A 21,372-nucleotide genomic window follows, 5' to 3' on the forward strand; every position below is an offset into this window, starting at 1 on the left:
TCCAAAGATGTGCAGGTTAGGTGAATTGGCCGCGCTAAATTGCCCATAGTGTTTAGGGATGTGCAAATAGTAAAGGGCAAATGCAGAGTAATAGGGTAGGGTCAGAATGGGCTCATTGGGCCAAATGGCCTGTTTCCCCACTGTAGGGATTCTATGATTAACAGTCCTGTGATAATATACCAGGCAATTAACATGTCCCACCTTCCCACATAAGGCAAGTATTTTTTTTATCTCAGCAATAACTTGAACAAAGCTTCTGTGAATTTTTCCTCAAGCAATTATTTCTCTTTTTTTTCTCAAATAAGGCCATACATCTGTTACACCGTCCTGCAGATGTGGAGGGAATTCTCCAGTCACAGCATGAATCTGTGAAACTCATTGCTTCAGAGGGCTGTGGAAGCCAGGTCATTGAGTGTATGTAAGACAGAAATAGATAGGTTTTTGATTGGTAAGGGAATCAAGGGTGATGTGGGGGAGAAAGCAGGAGAATGGGGTTGAGAAACTCATCAGCCATGATTGAATGGTGGAACAGACTCAATGGGCTGAATGGGCTAATTCTGCTCCTATATCCTGTGATCTTAGATGTGGTCTCAATAACATTGCGTGTAGGTGCACTGAATCCTCCTTACTTTTGTATACCATTCCACTCATTGTGGTCCTGTGGTAGAGTTCCTGTCTCTGAACCAGGAGGTGCAGGTTCAAATCCTGAACTCAGTAGTACAGCGGCTCAGTGGTTGGCACTGCTGCCTCACTGTGCCAGGGACCCGGGTTCGATTCCAGCCTCGGGCGACAGTCAGTGTGGGGGTTTGCACATTCTCCTCGTGTCTGCGTGGGTTTCTTCCCACAGTCCAAAGATATGCAGGTTAGGGTGGATTGGCCATGGGAAATTACCTAGCAGTGTAAAGGGATGTGGAGGCTAGGTGGGTTAGCCTTGGGGAATTCAGGGTTACAGGAGTGGGGTGGGATGCTCTTCAGAGGGTTGGTGTGGACTTGATGGGCTGAATGGCCTGCTTCCATGCTGTGGGGATTCTATGAAATCCCACCAGCACTAGAGGTGTGTCTGAGCAGGTTGGTTGGAAAGTTCCTCTTACCCACACAATAAGCAAGAATGCTTTAATTTGCTTTCCTAATCTATTGCTTGAATCAGCAGACTAAGTTTACATGATTCATGTAACAGGACACACAGATCCTTCTGTAACATCCGGTTCTGCAATCTCTCTCCCATTCAAATAGTGTGCAGTTGCTGTGTTCTTCCTGTTAAAGTGGGAAAGTTCACATTCTCCCACATTATATTCCTGCCACGGTCTTTTCGACTCACTTAACCTGTCGAAATCCATTTGTAACATATATCCTCCTGACAATGTATACTGCGGCATTGTGAAGCTAGGCGCCAAACACTCTGTCCAAGTCACTTATGCCAGTTATAATTCATGGAGGTCCCAGTGCTGAACAATGTCGGAGTGGTGGGTGCTCAGGGGCAGAAATCACAACCTGAACTGACAGGAGTTCTTCATCTGTCTCTCTCTCTCTCTCTCTCTCTCACTCTCTCTGTGAGGGCCACAAGAGGTTAAAAGTGAAAGTTAGCCGTCACAGCTTGTACAAACAATGGTATGACACAATGATCAAACCAGGACACACAAACTGAGTGATGTCGCCAGTGATTCGGGCCAGTAAATGATCAGAAACAAAACCCACAAAGGCCAGCAGAATACTGAGGGAAGGAAGCTTACGGAAAGGAAAACTGAATGGGATCAACGTGGAAGTGTGTTTATTAAGGACAGGGTTGTTAATATTCCCATCCATTTCACAGGGAGAAAGTACACCATCACTTCCACTCATCGCCCTCAAACACCTCCACACTCACCCCCCTCACCCTCAACACCTACACACTCACCCCCCTCACCCTCAACACCTACACACTCACCCCCCTCACCCTCAACACCTACACACTCACCCCCCTCACCCTCAAACACCTCCACACTCACCCCCCTCACCCTCAAACACCTCCACACTCACCCCCCTCCACCCTCAAACACCTCCACACTCACCCCCCCTCACCCTCAAACACCTACACACTCACCCCCCTCACCCTCAACACCTACACACTCACCCCCCTCACCCTCAACAACTACACACTCACCCCCCTCACCCTCAACACCTACACACTCACCCCCCTCACCCTCAAACACCTACACACTCACCCCCCTCACCCTCAAACACCTCCACACTCACCCCCCCACCCTCAACACCTCCACACTCACCCCCCTCACCCTCAACACCTACACACTCACCCCCCTCACCCTCAACACCTACACACTCACCCCCCTCACCCTCAACAACTACACACTCACCCCCCTCACCCTCAACACCTACACACTCACCCCCCTCACCCTCAACACCTACACACTCACCCCCCTCACCCTCAACACCTACACACTCACCCCCCTCACCCTCAACACCTCCACACTCACCCCCCTCACCCTCAACACCTACACACTCACCCCCCCCACCCTCAACACCTCCACACTCACCCCCCCCACCCTCAACACCTCCACACTCACCCCCCCCACCCTCAACATCTACACACTCACCCCCCTCACCCTCAAACACCTCCACACTCACCCCCCCACCCTCAACACCTACACACTCACCCCCCCCACCCTCAACACCTACACACTCACCCCCCTCACCCTCAAACACCTCCACACTCACCCCCCCCACCCTCAACACCTACACACTCACCCCCCCCACCCTCAACACCTACACACTCACCCCCCTCACCCTCAACACCTCCACACTCACCCCCCCACCCTCAACACCTACACACTCACCCCCCCCACCCTCAACACCTACACACTCACCCCCCTCACCCTCAAACACCTCCACACTCACCCCCCTCACCCTCAACACCTACACACTCACCCCCCTCACCCTCAACACCTACACACTCACCCCCCTCACCCTCAACACCTCCACACTCACCCCCCTCACCCTCAAACACCTCCACACTCACCCCCCCTCACCCTCAAACACCTCCACACTCACCCCCCTCACCCTCAACAACTACACACTCAACCCCTCACCCTCAAACACCTCCACACTCACCCCCCTCACCCTCAAACACCTCCACACTCACCCCCCCACCCTCAACACCTACACACTCACCCCCCTCACCCTCAAACACCTACACACTCACCCCCCCCTCACCCTCAAACACCTCCACACTCACCCCCCTCACCCTCAACACCTACACACTCACCCCCCTCACCCTCAAACACCTCCACACTCACCCCCCTCACCCTCAAACACCTCCACACTCACCCCCCCTCACCCTCAAACACCTCCATACTCACCCCCCCACCCTCAAACACCTCCACACTCACCCCCCCTCACCCTCAAACACCTCCACACTCACCCCCCCACCCTCAAACACCTCCACACTCACCCCCCCCCACCCTCAAACACCTCCACACTCACCCCCCTCACCCTCAACACCTACACACTCACCCCCCATCACCCTCAAACACCTCCACACTCACCCCCCTCACCCTCAACACCTACACACTCACCCCCCTCACCCTCAAACACCTCCACACTCACCCCCCTCACCCTCAAACACCTCCACACTCACCCCCCTCACCCTCAAACACCTCCACACTCACCCCCCTCACCCTCAACACCTCCACACTCACCCCCCTCACCCTCAACATCTACACACTCACCCCCCTCACCCTCAAACACCTACACACTCACCCCCCTCACCCTCAAACACCTCCACACTCACCCCCCTCACCCTCAAACACCTCCACACTCACCCCCCTCACCCTCAAACACCTCCACACTCACCCCCCCTCACCCTCAAACACCTCCACACTCACCCCCCTCACCCTCAACACCTACACACTCACCCCCTCACCCTCAAACACCTCCACACTCACCCCCCTCACCCTCAAACACCTCCACACTCACCCCCCTCACCCTCAACACCTCCACACTCACCCCCCCACCCTCAAACACCTACACACTCACCCCCCTCACCCTCAACATCTACACACTCACCCCCCCTCACCCTCAAACACCTACACACTCACCCCCCTCACCCTCAAACACCTCCACACTCACCCCCCTCACCCTCAACACCTACACACTCACCCCCTCACCCTCAAACACCTCCACACTCACCCCCCTCACCCTCAAACACCTACACACTCACCCCCCTCACCCTCAACACCTCCACACTCACCCCCCTCACCCTCAAACACCTCCACACTCACCCCCCTCACCCTCAACACCTACACACTCACCCCCCTCACCCTCAACATCTACACACTCACCCCCCTCACCCTCAAACACCTCCACACTCACCCCCCTCACCCTCACACCTCCACACTCACCCCCCCACCCTCAAACACCTACACACTCACCCCCCTCACCCTCAACATCTACACACTCACCCCCCCTCACCCTCAAACACCTACACACTCACCCCCCTCACCCTCAAACACCTCCACACTCACCCCCCTCACCCTCAACACCTACACACTCACCCCCTCACCCTCAAACACCTCCACACTCACCCCCCTCACCCTCAAACACCTACACACTCACCCCCCTCACCCTCAACACCTCCACACTCACCCCCCTCACCCTCAAACACCTCCACACTCACCCCCCTCACCCTCAACACCTACACACTCACCCCCCTCACCCTCAACATCTACACACTCACCCCCCTCACCCTCAAACACCTCCACACTCACCCCCCTCACCCTCAACATCTACACACTCACCCCCCTCACCCTCAACATCTACACACTCACCCCCCTCACCCTCAAACACCTCCACACTCACCCCCCTCACCCTCAACATCTACACACTCACCCCCCTCACCCTCAAACACCTCCACACTCACCCCCCCTCACCCTCAAACACCTCCACACTCACCCCCCTCACCCTCAAACACCTCCACACTCACCCCCCTCACCCTCAAACACCTCCACACTCACCCCCCTCACCCTCAACACCTCCACACTCACCCCCCCTCACCCTCAAACACCTCCACACTCACCCCCCTCACCCTCAAACACCTCCACACTCACCCCCCTCACCCTCAAACACCTCCACACTCACCCCCCTCACCCTCAAACACCTCCACACTCACCCCCCTCACCCTCAAACACCTCCACACTCACCCCCCTCACCCTCAAACACCTCCACACTCACCCCCCTCACCCTCAAACACCTCCACACTCACCCACCTCACCCTCAAACACCTCCACACTCACCCCCCTCACCCTCAACACCTACACACTCACCCCCCCTCACCCTCAACACCTACACACTCACCCCCTCACCCTCAAACACCTCCACACTCACCCCCCTCACCCTCAAACACCTCCACACTCACCCCCCTCACCCTCAACACCTACACACTCACCCCCCTCACCCTCAAACACCTCTACACCCACCCCCCCACCCTCAAACACCTCCACACTCACCCCCCTCACCCTCAAACACCTCCACACTCACCCCCCTCACCCTCAAACACCTCCACACTCACCCCCCTCACCCTCAACACCTACACACTCACCCCCCCTCACCCTCAACACCTACACACTCACCCCCTCACCCTCAAACACCTCCACACTCACCCCCCTCACCCTCAAACACCTCCACACTCACCCCCCTCACCCTCAACACCTACACACTCACCCCCCTCACCCTCAAACACCTCTACACCCACCCCCCCCACCCTCAAACACCTCCACACTCACCCCCCTCACCCTCAAACACCTCCACACTCACCCCCCTCACCCTCAAACACCTCCACACTCACCCCCCTCACCCTCAACACCTACACACTCACCCCCTTCACCCTCAAACACCTCCACACTCACCCCCCTCACCCTCAAACACCTCCACACTCACCCCCCTCACCCTCAATATCTCCACACTCACCCCCCTCACCCTCAAACACCTCCACACTCACCCCCCTCACCCTCAAACACCTCCACACTCACCCCCCTCACCCTCAAACACCTCCACACTCACCCTCCCCTCACCCTCAACACCTAAACACTCACCCCCTCACCCTCAGACACATCCACACTCACCCCCCTCACCCTCAACACCTAAACACTCACCCCCTCACCCTCAGACACCTCCACACTCACTCCCTCACCCTCCAAATCTCCACACTCTCCCCCTCACCCTCAAACATCTCCACACTCTCCCCTCACCCTCAAACACCTCCACACTCTCCCCCTCATCCTCAGACACCTCCACACTCACCCCCTCACCCTCAAACATCTCCACACTCTCCCCTCACCCTCAAACTCCTCCACACTCTCCCCTCACCCTCAAACACCTCCACACTCTCCCCCTCACCCTCAAACATCTCCACACTCTCCCCTCACCCTCAAACTCCTCCACACTCTCCCCTCACAGTCACCCACCTCCAGATCTCCCCCTTGCCCTGAACTATCTCCTCACTCCAGTCAGAGGCTAGGAATAATGCTGCAAGTAACTTACCCCCTGACTCCCCAAAGCCTGTCCACCATCTACAAGACACAAGTCAGGACTGGAACAGAATATTCCCCTCTTGCCTGGATGAATGCAGCTCCAACAACCTGACACCATCCAGGACAAAGCAGCCCCCACTTGGTTGGCATCACATCCACAAGGATCCCCACCCTCCACTCCCCCCCCCCCCCCCCCCACCGATGCTCAGTAGCAGCAGTGTGTACTATCTACAAGATGCACTGCAGAAATTCATCAAACAGCACCTTCCAAACCCATGACCACTTCCACCTAGAAGGACAAGGGCAGCAGATACATGGGGAACACCACCCCCTGCAAGTTCCCCTCCAAGCCACTCACCATCCCAGCTTGGAAATATATCGCCATTCCTTCAGGGTTGCTGGGACAAAAATCTTGGAATTTCTTCCCTAATGGGTCAACCCACAGCACATGGAGTGCAGCGGTTCAAGAAGGTAAATCACCCAACACCTTCTCTCGGGGCAATTAGCCATGGGAAATAAATGCTAGGCCCAGCCAGTGATACCCCTTTGCTATCAGTGACTAAAACACAGACAGCAGTCAGATGAGATGGTGCAGGAGGAAGACGGCAGACTGCAACATCCCGGTTCCCAGTCAGAGAAGCACTTAGAGAAGTATTTTGGGATTTGTTCAGTTTGCTTTCCCACTGTTGTTGAATCCAAGTCTCATCTTAGTCATAACAACTGCCAAAAAAAAAAACGGGAACAACATGGCACCCAAAGTTAAGGTCAACCTGAGAGTGGTTCCCTCCAGAACTCTCTGTCAGTATGATTCATTCTCTGATTCCCACAGGAGGAACGATCGACAATTTGCCCACGGATTGACTGAGCTCGAGGAGAAAGGGAGACAGTGACATCCTGGTGATGTCACTGGTTCCTAATCCAGAGGCTCCGACTGAATGTTCACTCAAATGGCATCTCACGGAATTTCACTCCAGTTCACAACTCTGAATTTGCAGTTTAAAGCCAGTCCGAACATTTGATTGGGCCTTAAGGGTTTGTAAGGCTGAGGTAGATGGATTCTTGATGACCAAGGCGATGAAAGATTATTGGGAATGTAGAGTTGAGGTGAGAATCAGATTGGCCACGATCTTACTGAATGGTGGAGCAGGCTCGAAGGGCTGAATGGCCTATCCTCGTTCCTTGTTTGTGTGGTCTCTGTAATGTTCGCCATCAATTATTGTTTGCAATTCGATATGGTTCATTAATGTCCTTTCGAGGGGGAAATCTGCCATCCTTCCTTGGTCTGGCCTACACATGACTCCAGACCCACAACCCATGCGGTTGACCCTAAGCTGCATTCAGAAATGACCGAGTAGGTCACCCAGTTTGAGGGAGGGGTAATAAATAGTTGCCTTCCCATCAACACTCACATCCTAAAGAGGATTAAAGTCAGAGAATGGGTTCCATCGAGGCCTGCATCAGACAATTGCACTACGATGAGAAAATTTCTGATGGACAGTCAAGGGTAAGGGGTTAGCTTGAGGTGAGTTGTTCTTGCAGATAGCCAGCGCAGACTTGACAGGTCGAATGGCCTCCTTTTGTGCCACCATCATTCCATGATACAGTTCCATGATGCCGAGGTTCCCTCATCTGCTTTGTCTTGCTTGGTGCTGGTCACTCCATGGTCTGACAGTGCCCACTGCAGCAATGCCAATGAGTTACGCTTTACCCAAGGAGTCACTTCGGCCTGGCTGTCCCTTTGTGGATCCCAGGAGAAAGTGAGGACGGCAGATGCTGGAAACCGGAGTCAAAAAGTGTGTTGCTGGAAAAGCACGGCCGGTCAGGCAGCATCCGAGGAGCAGGAGAGTCGATGTTTTGAGTATAAGCTCTTCATCAGGAAGGTCCAAGGGCTTATGCTTGAAACGTGGACTCTCCTGCTCCTCAGATGCTGCCTGACCGGCCGTGCTTTTCCAGCACCAAACATCCTTGACCCTTCATGGGTTCTGCCATCTCTTGGTTCCCCTGGCTGTTTGGTGTCCACACCTGCCCTTTTACAGATTGCACTTCCTTATGAGGTTATGAGTATTCTCTGTATCTTCAGTTTGCACTTACCCTAGAGTCAGGCCAAGAGGACACCTGCTCTCTGTAATGGCAACCACAAAATGATTATCAATTATTCTTTTCCAAGATCATCTACCTCACTGATGTCCTTTAGGGAAGGAAACTGCCATCCTTACCTGGTCTGGCCTACATGTGACTCCAGGCCCACGGCAATGAGATTGAGTCTCAACTGGCCACTGAAATGCCTCTCGCAAACCATTCCCATCAAAATCTATTAGAGACGGGCAAGAAAGGTTAGCCTGGACATCCCATGGGAGAATGAAGAGAAACATAAACATTGAACGGAGACTCCCCCCAGTTCAAGGGTGCGACTCTCCTTGGAGGTGTTGAGGCCCAAAGGCTGGAGGGGGAGAACAGAAAACAGGCCACACAGGAGATGGCCTGAGGAACATCGAAATAAAACACTGCACCTTTAACAAACCAAGCAGCCTCAGCGTCTGACCCAATGAACAACAGACTCTCCTCCCCCTTTTCGGGTGGGTCTGTGACTACAAGTGTTGAAGTGCTGCCAGATGGTCTCAGTGCTGGAGGAGAGAGTGCAGTTGCGAGGCTGAGAGAACGACGAGACTAACTGGGAAACCCTCTTTAAGGAACCATGATCATCCAGCTATTACTCGGTATGTACTGACTTATTGAAGCTTTATACTGCTGGGTTCCCTCTGTTGTATTATTACTCTATTGTAATATTACTTCTCTCTCTCTCTCTCTCTCTCTCTGATGCACATGTACAATCTCTCTCTCAACACGAGAAAAGACTATTTCTCACTCTTTTCTGAACAGTTTATCCGATATTTTCATTCTCTCCCTCTGTCAAGGTTCTTCCTGCGTCTGGATGCATTTGCTTTTCTTTAAAATTTCAAAAATATGCGTTATTCTTGAAATTATTTTTGTATATTTACATAGTCACAAACGCACTTTGGTTCTGTACAGTCGCAATTCAAGGAAACAGACAAAACACAGGAGTTTTGATTCTATCCAAATAAACTAAAGCCATCTGTTACTTGAACAAGACAATAACGCTTCTCCAAGAACACATTATTACAGTAAAGTGTAATGTCTCTCTTTATGCTTTCTCTCTCCTTTACTACTCTCCCTGAGGCATGGGGACCCTCAAATTAAACCAGCCTCATTCCTCCCCTCGCTATTGAGAGAGAGCTGCCCTAACACCCTGATAGGATTATGGAGGGTTTGCCATTGCCCTTTCTGTTTTTGCTTCCCTGAATGCAGGTTATTTCCTTAATTTATGTATCAACCCGCTGTACATCCCATGACTCTGTTTCTCTCGTTTCACCCCTGTCACCTTCTTTCCTTCCTGCCTTCAGAAGCCACCACTCGACAAATCCCATCCTTTCCTTTCTGTCTCTCTCTCTCTCTCCCTCTGGTCCCTGCCACTCTGTCTCAGTTGTGAAAGTGTTTTCCAGTCAAACTGAAACAACCATGACGATTAAAAAGTATCTGTGGAGCTGACCCACGGGGAAGAATGAATGTTGATCCCAAGTCAATGTCTGGAAAGGGGAAGAGTGAGTGTCGAGTTAGCGTGGAGTTTTTTGTGAAGGCTCGGATTGCAGGAGGTGTGGGGTTTGTGACCGTCCGCACTGAGTCAGTTAAACCACCCGTCAGAACGATGATCCTCTGGACTGGGTGAAACACGGGCAGAGGTGTTGGATTACAGCTTCTGTAGAAATCGGAAAACAGTAATTCAAAACTCAGCAGACTTTTCATTGGAATTGTTCCTGAGCTGCATGTGTGAAGATTTGTGAGAGTATTCCATACGGTTTTCTGGGGAATGTGTCCCTGTGATGCTGCTTGTCTCAATTAGGATCAGGCTCCATCAGGGCTTTAGTTACTCCTGAACGGCAACTGAGGGGGAGTGTGTCTGTGTATGTGTCACTGTGTGTGTGTGTGTGTGTGTGTGTGTGTGTGTATATGTGTGTGAGAGAGAACAGTCAAGTCACTTTGTGTGTGTGTGTGTGTGCGCAGAGTCAGTATTAATTCACCCGATGTGTGTTTGTATGATACGCGCACATTCAGTGTTAGTCACACATCTGTCTGTGTGTGTGTGTGTGGTGCAAGAAGTCAGGTCTGTGTGTGTATGTCTGTGGATGTGTCTCTCTGTATTTATGTGTGTCTATCTGTGTATATGTGTGTGTAGTTGTGTACGTGTGCATAAGTTTCTGTTCAGTGATATGTTTGTATCTGTGGGTGTTTATCTGTGTGGATATGTGAGCATGTGCCTTTGTATATCTATATGTGTGTATTTTTGCCTGTATATGTGTGACTATATGGGGCTGTCTAAATGGATATATACCTGTGTGTATAAATATGTGCATATTTATGTCTGTGTCTGTGTGCATCTGTGCATGCATATTGGTGTGCGTGTGTATATCTCTGTATACGTATCTCTGTTATCTGTTTGCATGTGTGTGTATTTCTGCATGTGTTTGCGTGTGTGTGTGTATATCTGTGTGTGTGTGTATATCTGTGTGTGTGTGTATATCTGTGTGTGTGTGTGTGTATATCTATCTGTGTGTGTGTGTGTATATCTATCTGTGTGTGTGTGTGTATATCTATCTGTGTGTGTGTGTGTATATCTATCTGTGTGTGTGTGTATATCTGTGTGTGTGTGTGTATATCTGTGTGTGTGTGTGTATATCTGTGTGTGTGTGTGTACATCTGTGTGTGTGTGTGTACATCTGTGTGTGTGTGTGTACATCTGTGTGTGTGTGTACATCTGTGTGTGTGTACCTGTGTGTGTGTGTGTCTGTCTGTGTGTCCATTTTCAGAATGTGAGAGCCCCTTGCTTACTGTGAACCCCTCCAAAATGGGAAGGCTGTTGCTGCTGTAACTAACACATTGGATTTGATGGTACGAATCCGGGAACTCTCCCACCTTGAGCACTTTACCGTCAACTTCTCTGTGAGAAATTTCAAATCGATAGTCAACTCATTGAGCGATGGCTGTTAAGTCCCAAAGTGGGACTTGAACTCGGGGCGTCTGGTTCAGCAGTGGACACCCAAGCAGAATGGACACTCTTAGGAGGGGGTGGAGGGGAGTGAATCTGTGGAACTCAGAGGCCAGGTGAGGCCAAGTCATTGAGTGTATTTAAGATGGAGATAGATCAGTTCTTGCCCATCAAGGGGATTGAGGGAGGGGAAGGCAGGATAGTGGAGCTGAGGAACACAACCACCATAATCAAGACGGTGGAGCAGACTCGATGGGCCGAGTGGTCTAATTCTGCTCCTTTTTCTCAATTCACTCATGGGATGAGTGTCACTGGCCAGGCCAGCATTTATTGCCCAGAGAGCAATCACATAGCTGTGGGTCTGGAGTCACATGTAGGCCAGACCAGGTAAGGATGGCAGTTTCCTTCCCTGAAGGACATCAGTGACCCAGCTGGGTTTGATCATGGATCCATGGCCAGCGTTAGACTCTTAATTCCAGATTCTTTTTATTATTAAGTTCAAATTCTGCTATCTACTGTGGTGTGAGTCCAAACCAGGGTCCCCAGAACATTACCTGGGTCTCTGGATTAACATTCCGGCGATAATACGAATATGGCAAAATATGTGGCCATATTTGAGTGTCATATCCTGGGATCTCCCAGCCTCAGTACCCCACACACTTCCCTCTGAATAAAAGTTGAAAGCTGTGGCTAATGGACAAATAGTTGATGTAAAGGGACAATCTCTTACAATAGGGGGCAACGGGCCGCCCAGTTCCGGTTTCTGTATATTGGGGTTGGCCCGTTGTTCAGGAGGGCGTGCCATGCTGCCTAATCCAAGGGTTGACGTGTGGCACCCTCCCCCTCCCCTCAAGGTGCCCTCTCACCTCGCCCCCTCCCATCGAGGCACTGACTCCAGAACAACTCCAAATGTGAGTTCCCCTGAATCCCTTCCCTCATGGAACCAGAGCACATGGACTTGGCCAGTCCAATCCATCATGGCACCTGATGAGGAATGATCAGGGGGTCAGCACTGATCTTAACCCCCTCCACTCGCCAACACATGGAAACCAGCTCAGACTCCCCCCGCTGAGGTCAGCGCACTCACACAAGCAAACGCACTGGGGAATCTATAGCCCACCCACCAGGAGAGATCTGCAGGGGGTCATCCCAATGTGGAACCTTCAGACCAAAACACCAAGACGTGGCAAGTTGCACAAAAATCCAAGAACAGGACAACGTCGGTGAACTGGCCATGTCTCATGAACACTGTACATTGGCAGGACAGGGTTCACACACTCAGGGCTGTCCCCCTCATTGAGTGGCACTGACTACATGTTATCTGTGTTACAGCATAGGGTTAGATACAGAGTAAAGCTCCCTCTATACTGTCCCCATCAAACACTCCCAGGACAGGGACAGCATGGAGATAGATACAGAGTAAAGCTCTTTCTACACTATCCCCATCAAACACTCCTGGGAGAGAGACAGCACGGGGTTAGATACAAAGTTAAGCTCCTCTGTACTGTTCATATTAAACACCCCCAGGAAAGGGACAGCACAGGGTTAGAGAATAAAGCTCCTCTACCCTGTCCACATCAAGCACACCCAGGACAGGAACAATACAGGGGTTAGCAACAGAGGAAAGCTCTCTCTACACTGTCCACATCAAACACTCCCAGGGCAGGGACAGCATGGAGTTAGAGACAGAGGGAAGCTCCCTCTACACTATCCCTATTAAACACACCCGGAATAGGGACAGTACGAGGTTAGAGACAGAGTAAACGTAAGTGTGGTTGTTGTGTAGTGCTGGCTGTGGAGTAGGTTGACACTGTGAACAGGGGAAAGCATGTTGCTATGGGAGGTCATGTGACCCAGTGGGGCGTACCTCTGAGCCAGGAACCCATGGATGGGCTCCATTGTCCAGGAAAGATGTCCTCACGATGTCATCAAACATGGCGAGAGTGGGGACCTGCAAATCCTCCCAGCGTCTGACAGTCAGAGCGTGAGAGATTTTTCAGTCCTGCCGGAGTGATAGGGGAAATCTTGGAGCCTTCACTGACCCTCTCCAGCAGCAAGCACACTGTTTCCATAGCAACTCTGACTGAGTGAACTCTAACACACGTTCAGTAAACCGGGGCTTAGTCTCACGAGGCGGTGAGAGACGAAGGGTACTGTCTGATTCTGAACTCTGACCTCCCAGGTCAAAGGTCAGTGTCCAGCCTGACTGAGTAACTCCAGTCGTCTCAAACCCAGGGACTATTTCAATTGCGACTCCACTTCAAATGGCAATCTGCGTGCAGAAATCTCTTGTACCCAGTGCCTTCCTGCCATACGCCAAAGTGCCTGCAATGTTTCACTCCGGGCCTCAGGTGGAGCCCAGCTCGCCATTATCACTTCCCCCAATTAAACTCTGCCTCGGTAAAGGTACACCCTTAGGAGGCAAAATCCTCTGAGCACCTCCTCTGCAAAGACCTCACAGAATCCAACACATTTCATTAAGATGGGGAGATGGCGATGTAGGGCTAACATCACTGTGTTTCTAATCCAGAAACCAGACTCTGGCAGAATTTAAACTTGATTCGGAAATCTGGAATTCCAGAAGGCGTCCCAGTGACATTGACCATGAAACTGTCATCGATCTCCGTACAAAGCCCTGTCTGGTGCACTCGTGTCTTTTAGTGAAGGAGACTGTTGACCTTTACCTGACCTGGCCTCCATGCGACTCCAGACCCACACAACAACATGGCTGACTCTTAACTGCCCCTCGGTGCGAGCAAGTTGCTCAGTTCCAGGGCAATTAGGGAGGGGCAATGCCCCATGAAAGAAAACAGATCAGGAACGTCGGAACAGGAAGAGGCCATTCAGCCCCTCAAGTCTGTTCCACCATTCAGTGGGATCACGGCCGATCTGTGGCCTGACCCCATGGACCTGCCTTTGGCCCATATCCCTGAATAACTTTGCTGGAAACTATTTATCTGCCTCAGATTTAAAATGAATAACCGATCCAGCACCCAACTCCACTTGTGGAAGAGCGTTCCAATCCTCTCTCCCACTTTGTGCAGAAATGCTTCCTAACATCTCTCCGGAGTGGTCTGGCTCCAGTATTTCCACAGTTTCTGCACCACCTTCTATGTGGAGTGATAGGGAATGGGTTTGGGTGGGTTACTCTTCAGAGGGTCGGTGTGGACTTGTTGGGCCGAAGGGCCTGTTTCCACACTGTAAGGGGTCTGTGATTCCATGATAGTCCTTCAAAACACCAATGGATTTCATCGCTTTCCCCATCAGACAAACCCTTTCATCCCAGGAGTCAAACGAACAACCCTTCATTGACCACTGCAAGTATTCCCTTCATTGTTAGAGAGAGTTGGAAATGTTTGGACGGACTATACTTGCAATTATCCCAAACCCTCTGCCCCCGAGGCCCTTTGGAGGATTAATTCACCGACTGGGTAGATTCTTGCCCAACCCACAGTTTCGCATTTATATATCAAGGGGGTTGAACTTCCTGCGCTCTCCCTGTCTGCTTGACCCAACTGAGTCTGGGGAACTCGTGCCAACTTCCCGGGGTTTGGCATCTTGGCACTGGCTCCAACCAACTTTCTCAAATCTCCACAACACCTCCATTACCGGGAGAGCCAGCAGCTTGGCCATTAATCAATAGGAAAAGCCTCGTGATTGTTCTAGTCGGCATCAAGCACTGGGCAGACACCAGAATGGGCATCTGGGCATCATTAACGTGCCAGGGGAGTGCACAAGGAATTCAATGCCACGGTTGAGTCTGTCCCATAGACTCTCTGATGGCCCACAGTTTTGTTTCCCACTTGCCTGTCTCTCATCATCCAGCTGCGTCGAGTGGCAACCCATTTTCTCGAAGTGGGGCTGACGGCGTTTGAACAGAACCCGGGAACTGAGGTGTTAAACCGCTTCAAAGCAATTACCCCGCGATCTGTTGGACACGACAGATCATCGGAGATCTACAGTACCAACTTCCTGGGTTCTGTGAATTTTGTGATAATGATCGCAAATGTACGTGACAAAATGAAATGTGTGAGGTCAGACTGAACAGTCTTTCTGTCTATTTATGGCTGAGATCGAGTGATTCTTGGTCATCCGAGGAATCAAGGGTTACGGGGAAAGGGCAGGGGAATTGAGGAATCGGTCATCGAGGAGAAAGTGAGGATGCTGGAGATCAGAGTCGAGAGTGTGGTGCTGGGAAAGCACAGCAGGTCAGGCAACATCTGAGGAGCAGGAGAGTTGATGTTTCAGGCATAAGCCCCTCATCAGTCATAGAGTCATCCAGCGCTGGAACAGACCCCTCGGTCCAACCAGCCCATGCTGAACATAATCCCAAACTAAACTAGCCCCTAAACCTGCCTGCATTTGACCCATATCCCTTCAAACTTTTCCTTTTCATGGACTTATCCAACTGCCTTTTAAACATTGTAATTGTCCCCATGTCCATCACTTCCTCAGGAAGTTTACTCCACACACAAACCACACTCTGTGTAAAAACGTTGCCCCTCGTGTTTTTTTTTTCAATCTTTCTCCTCTCTCCTTAAAAATATGCCCTCAGTCTTGAAATCCCCCCCAATCCTGGGGAAAACACACCTGCCTTTCACATTATCTACACCCCTCATGGTTTTATAAACTTCTCTCAGGTCGCCCCTCAAACACCTACGCACCAGTGAAAAAATCCCAGCCTCTCCTTAACTCAAACCCCCCCCCCATTCCCATCAATATCCTGGTCAATCTCTCTGTCCCCTTTCCAGCTTAATAATATCCTTCCTATAACAGGGGGAGCAGAACTGGACACAGTCCTCCAGAAGAGGCCTCACCAAGGCCCTGTACAAGCTCACCACCACGTCCCAGTTCCTATACTTGAAGGCCTGACCAATGAAGGCAAGCGTGCTAACCACCTTCCTAACCCCCCTGTCTACATGTGACACAAACTAAACAGAATTATGTCCCTGCGCCCCGAGGTCTCTCCGTCCTACGTGACCTCATTGAATGGTGGGGCAGGATCACAGGGCATATTCCAATGCCTATTCCTTATGGTTGTTTTGCCTTTGAACCATTATCCTTATCACTGGGATATGTCCCAAATCCTGCAAACCCCTTCCTCAGGAGAGTCACAGGACCACGATAACGCAACATGGCGGAGCTATTCATTGGAGCGTGTGAGGAATCTCACAGTCCCTCTCTCTATTCTCGGTTCTAGCCATTGCCTGGGTAACCCTGGCGACTGTTTTACAGTCAACGTTCAGCTCACCCTTTCTCTGGGAGAAACCGGACTTGCAACCAGCCACAGTTCCCTGTTGCTTAATCGAATGCTGTGATCTTTACACATTTGATGAGATCACCTTATGAGGACAGGTTTGACCTGTCTCCTCTGGAGGTTAGAAGTGTCAGTGGTGGCAGAGTGACTCAGTGGTTGGCACTGCTGCCTCACAGTGCCAGGGATCTGAGTTCAATTCCACCCTCAGCTGACTGACTGTCTGCAGGGAGCTTGCACGTTCTCCCTGTGTCATGTTAAACGACAATCAATGTTGACCACTTGTCATTTCTAGTGAAGATACAACAGTTCAGTGAATGTAATACCTTTTATAGTTAGTATCAATAACACATCATAAATCTAAATTAAATAAATCAGAGAATCTCCATGGTAGCACCAGAAAGGAATGATTAGAAAAGCTGGCATTTTCTGTCTGTGTAGAGTTTGCACATTCTCCCCATGTCCGCGTGGGTTTCCTCCCACAGTTCAAAGGTGTGCAGGTCAGCTGAATTAACTGTGCTAAATTGCCCATAGTGTTCAGGGATGTGTAGGTTAGGTGCATTAGTCAGGGGAAATGTCGAGTAACAGGGTAGGGGAATGAATCTGGGTGGGTTACTCTTCGGAGGGTCAGTATGGATTTGTTGGGCCAAATGGCCTGTTTCCACACTGTAGGGATTCTAGGATTAGGTGACTTAATCCAAACAGATGAAACCCTGGGGGGACTTGTCCAGGTGGATGTGGAAAGGACTAGGGGTCATGGCTTAAAAATAAGGCAGCACCAACATAAAACAGAAATGTGGAACCATTTTCTCTCAGAGGATGGTGAGGTTTTAGAATTCCCTTCCTCAAAAGGCACTGGATGCAGCCTTTGAATATTTTTAAGGTGGAGGGAGATGGGCTCTTGATGACGAAGGGGAGGTAAGATTATCAGGGGATATGTAGGAATGTAGAGTTGAGGTTAAAATCAGAGCAGCCATGATCTTATAGGATGGGATAGCAGAATCGAAGGGCCAAGTGGCCTATTCTTGTGCATTGTTTGTATACTCCTTTGTTGTTCCTATGTTTGTATGTTTGCATGTTGCTTTTTTTTCACATTTGTATGTTATTTGCATGTTGTTCATGCATTATTTCTCTGCTGTCCATGTGTCTGAATGTGTTGGCATCTCATTTATGTTTTTTAAATGTTGTTTTTATCACATATTTATAATTTGTTATTTGCATGTTATTTGTATGTTCATGTATTTGCATGCTGTGCATGTTATTTATATGTTATTCATATCGTGTATGCTGCTGCTCGGGATTTCATATGCTATTTCCAAGTTGTTAATGAGTTTGTATGTTGTTTGCATGTTATTCATATGTTAGTTGTATGTGTGTATAATCATAGCAGAACAGCCTTACAAGGTGAAATGGGCTTGTCAATGTAGAAGCTGGAAATGTAAGATACAGCCCTCAGTGATGGAGTGATTAATGCTGGGAAACCCAAGAGGATATTTAAATGCAGGATGCTGGGCTTGATCTCAACAGTGTCATGTGCGAACTCCGCAGTGGCAAGTTGCTGTTGAATGCCCCATCCCTCAGGCCTTAGACATGACTGATACTTACAGCAATCTGCACAGAGCTGTGACCCATTGCTGAGACTCCTGCTGGAAGGTGATGTGAGAGATTCAGCATGGGATGGAGAATTGCACCATCTCTCTCTCTCTCTCTCTCTCTCCAAGCTGGGAACCAATGGGATAGGCTGCCCCCTGGTGGAGTGAGTGGGACAGCAGCTCCACCAGAGGGAGAGAGGCAGGAGGAGCAAAGCTGCAAGGAAGACCTTTCTCATTGCGTTTCTGCCTCCTTTTCTCCTCAAAAAACAGGGGCTTCATTTAAACACAGAACATAGAGCATTACAGCGCAGCACAGGCCATATGGCAACCTGTGGAACCAATCTGAAGCCCATCTATCCTACACTATTCCATTCTCATCCATATGTCTATCCAATGACCATTTAAATGCCATTAACGTTGACGAGTCTATTCCTGTTGCAGACAGTGTGTCCCATGCCCCTGCTACTCTGAGTAAAGAAACTACCTCTGACATCTGTCCTATATCTATCACCCCTCAATTTAAAGCTACATCCCCTCGTGTTAGCCATCACCATCAGAGGAAAAAGGCTCTCCCTGTCCACCCTATCTAACCCTCTGATTATCTAATATGTCTCAATTAAGTCACCTCTTAACCTTCTTCTCTCCAACGAAAATAGTCTCAAGGCCCTCAGCCTTTCCTCATCAGACCTTCCCTCCATACCAGGCAACATCCTGGTAAATCTCCTCTGAACCCTTTCCAAAGCTTCCACATCCTTCCTATAATGCGGTGACCAGAACTGTACACAATACTCCAACTGCAGGCACACCAGAGTTTTGCACAGCTGCAGCATGACCTTGTGGCTCTGAAACTTAAACCTTCTACCAATTAAAGCCAACATACCTTATGCCTTCTTAACAATCCCTATCAACCCAGGTGGCAACTTTCAGGGATCTATATACATGGACACTGAGATCTCTTTGCTCATCTACACTGCCAAGACTCTTACCATGAGCCCAATACTCTGCATTCCTGTTGCTACTTCCAAAGTGAATCACCTGACACTTGTCCCCATTAAACTCCATTTGCCTCCTCTGAGTCCAGCTCTGCAGCTTATCTATGTCTCTCTGTAACCTGCAACATTCGGCACTGTCCACAACTTCACCGAACCTAGTGTCATCCGCAAATTTACTAACCCCTTTGCAAATACCATCAACATTGGAGGTGTAGTGGACAGTGAAGAAGGTTACCTCAGATTACAATGGGATCTTGATCAGATGGGCCAATGGGCTGAGGACTGGCAGATGGAGTTTAATTTAGATAAATGTGAGCTGTTGCATTTTGGAAAAGCAAATCGTAGAGGGGCTTATACACTTAATGGTAAGCTCCTGGGGAGTGTTGCTGAACAAAGAGACCATGGAGTGCAGTATTATAGCTCCTTGAAAGTGGAGTCACCGGTAGATAGGATAGTGAAGAAGGTGTTTGGTATGCTTTCCTTTATTGGTCAGAGTATTAAGTACAGGAGTTGGGAGGTCATGTTGCAGCTGTACCGGACATTGGTTAGGGCACTTTTGGAATATTGCATGCAATTCTGGTCTCCTTCTTATTGGAAGGATGTTCTGAAACTTGACAGAGTTCAGAAAATATTGACAAGGATGGTGCCAGGGTTAGAGGATTTGAAGGGTTTGAATAGGCAAGGGCTGTTTTCCCAGGAACGTCGGAGGCTGAGGGGTGACCTTATCGAGGTTTATAAAATCATGAGGGGCGTGGATAGGAGAAATAGGCAAAGTCATTTCCCTGGGGTGGGGGAGTCCAGAACTAGAGGGCATAGCTTTTGGTTGAGAGGGTAAAGAGTTAAAAGAGACGTAACTGGCAACTTTTTCACGCAGAGGGTGGTGCGTGTATGGAATGAGGAAGTGGTAGAGGCTGCTACAATTACAGCATTTAGGAGGCATTTGGATGGGTCTATGACTAGAAAGGGTTTAGAGGGATATGGGTCAAGTGCTGCCAAATAGGACTAGATTAATTTAGGTTATCTGGTTGGCATGGACGAGTTGGAGTGAAGGGTCTGTTTCTGTGCTGCCCATCTCTGTGACTCTCTGACTCTGTGTTGCTTCACCCTGGCTTCCTTTGCATCGTAGGTCACTGACTCTCCCTCCTGGGACTCCACACGGTGTAGGGAGACCGGTAACACTGACAGGAACTTTACTGCTTCCACCTCCAGTGCTGTGGGAATGTCATTATCATTGCACTCAAGTGGACTTCTCCCATCGGCTAAATTAGTGGGGTTGGTTTTTGTCTTATAGTGATTTACTTCAACAACGTGGTGATACAACATGGAGGAGAGGCAACAAATTGTGGGAAAGGATTTTACCTTGGAGCAAACAGAATCTGTGTCGGTGAGTCAGTGCCCAGAGCTTCACTCGATGGCGATACTTGTTTCTTTCTTCGGTGAATGGTCAGCCCAGTTACTCCAAGTAATGCAGAGGAGTTGACTGAAGCCATTGAGCCAGACAAATTAGTTACCCCTTTAGGTCCCATTCAGGGGGGGGGGGGGGGGGCTCAGGGGCTAGGCATCATTGAACCCACAATTCAACTCCAACTCCAGAATCTTAATTACTCTCAATGACTTTGCCTCCACAGCCCTCTGCAGCAATGAGCTCCACAGATTCCCCACCCTCGAGCTGAAGGAATTCTTCCTTATCTCAGTTTGAAAGGATTGTCCCTTCACTGTGACCTTGGGTCCTGGTCTCTCCTACTCTTGGGAACATCTTTTCTACACCCACTCTGTTAGGCCTCTCAGGATGCTGTACGTTTCGATCAGATCCCCTCCATTGTCTTTTTAAACTCCATCGAGTACAGACCCAGAATCCTCAGTTACTCCTCATATGACAAGCCCTTTGCCCCCAGGATCATTCCAGTAAACCTCCCCTGGATCCCCTCCAACACCAGCATACACCTCCTCA

At 50.1% G+C, this 21,372-nt stretch overlaps 1 protein-coding gene across 7 annotated transcripts in view; it reads left to right on the plus strand.

Moving 5' to 3' along the window:
• Positions 1 to 9,081: 9,081 nt before the first annotated feature.
• The window catches only part of LOC140467985 (adhesion G protein-coupled receptor E3-like), a 79,257-nt gene continuing 66,966 nt past the window's right edge, over positions 9,082 to 21,372 (plus strand). For 2 of the 7 annotated variants that reach the window (XM_072564099.1, XM_072564104.1), the window contains exons 1-2: positions 9,087 to 9,238; positions 20,713 to 20,805. In XM_072564099.1, the coding sequence (XP_072420200.1) occupies positions 9,217 to 9,238; positions 20,713 to 20,805 (115 nt within the window). In that variant the 5' untranslated portion in view covers positions 9,087 to 9,216. Of the gene's footprint in view, positions 9,239 to 20,712; positions 20,806 to 21,372 lie in introns of all 7 variants that reach the window. The other 5 variants (XM_072564100.1, XM_072564103.1, XM_072564105.1 and 2 more) reach the window with 5 other exon arrangements.

Source organism: Chiloscyllium punctatum, chromosome 46 (assembly GCF_047496795.1).
Source record: "Chiloscyllium punctatum isolate Juve2018m chromosome 46, sChiPun1.3, whole genome shotgun sequence".
In the NCBI taxonomy this organism is placed as follows: Eukaryota; Metazoa; Chordata; class Chondrichthyes; order Orectolobiformes; family Hemiscylliidae; genus Chiloscyllium; species Chiloscyllium punctatum.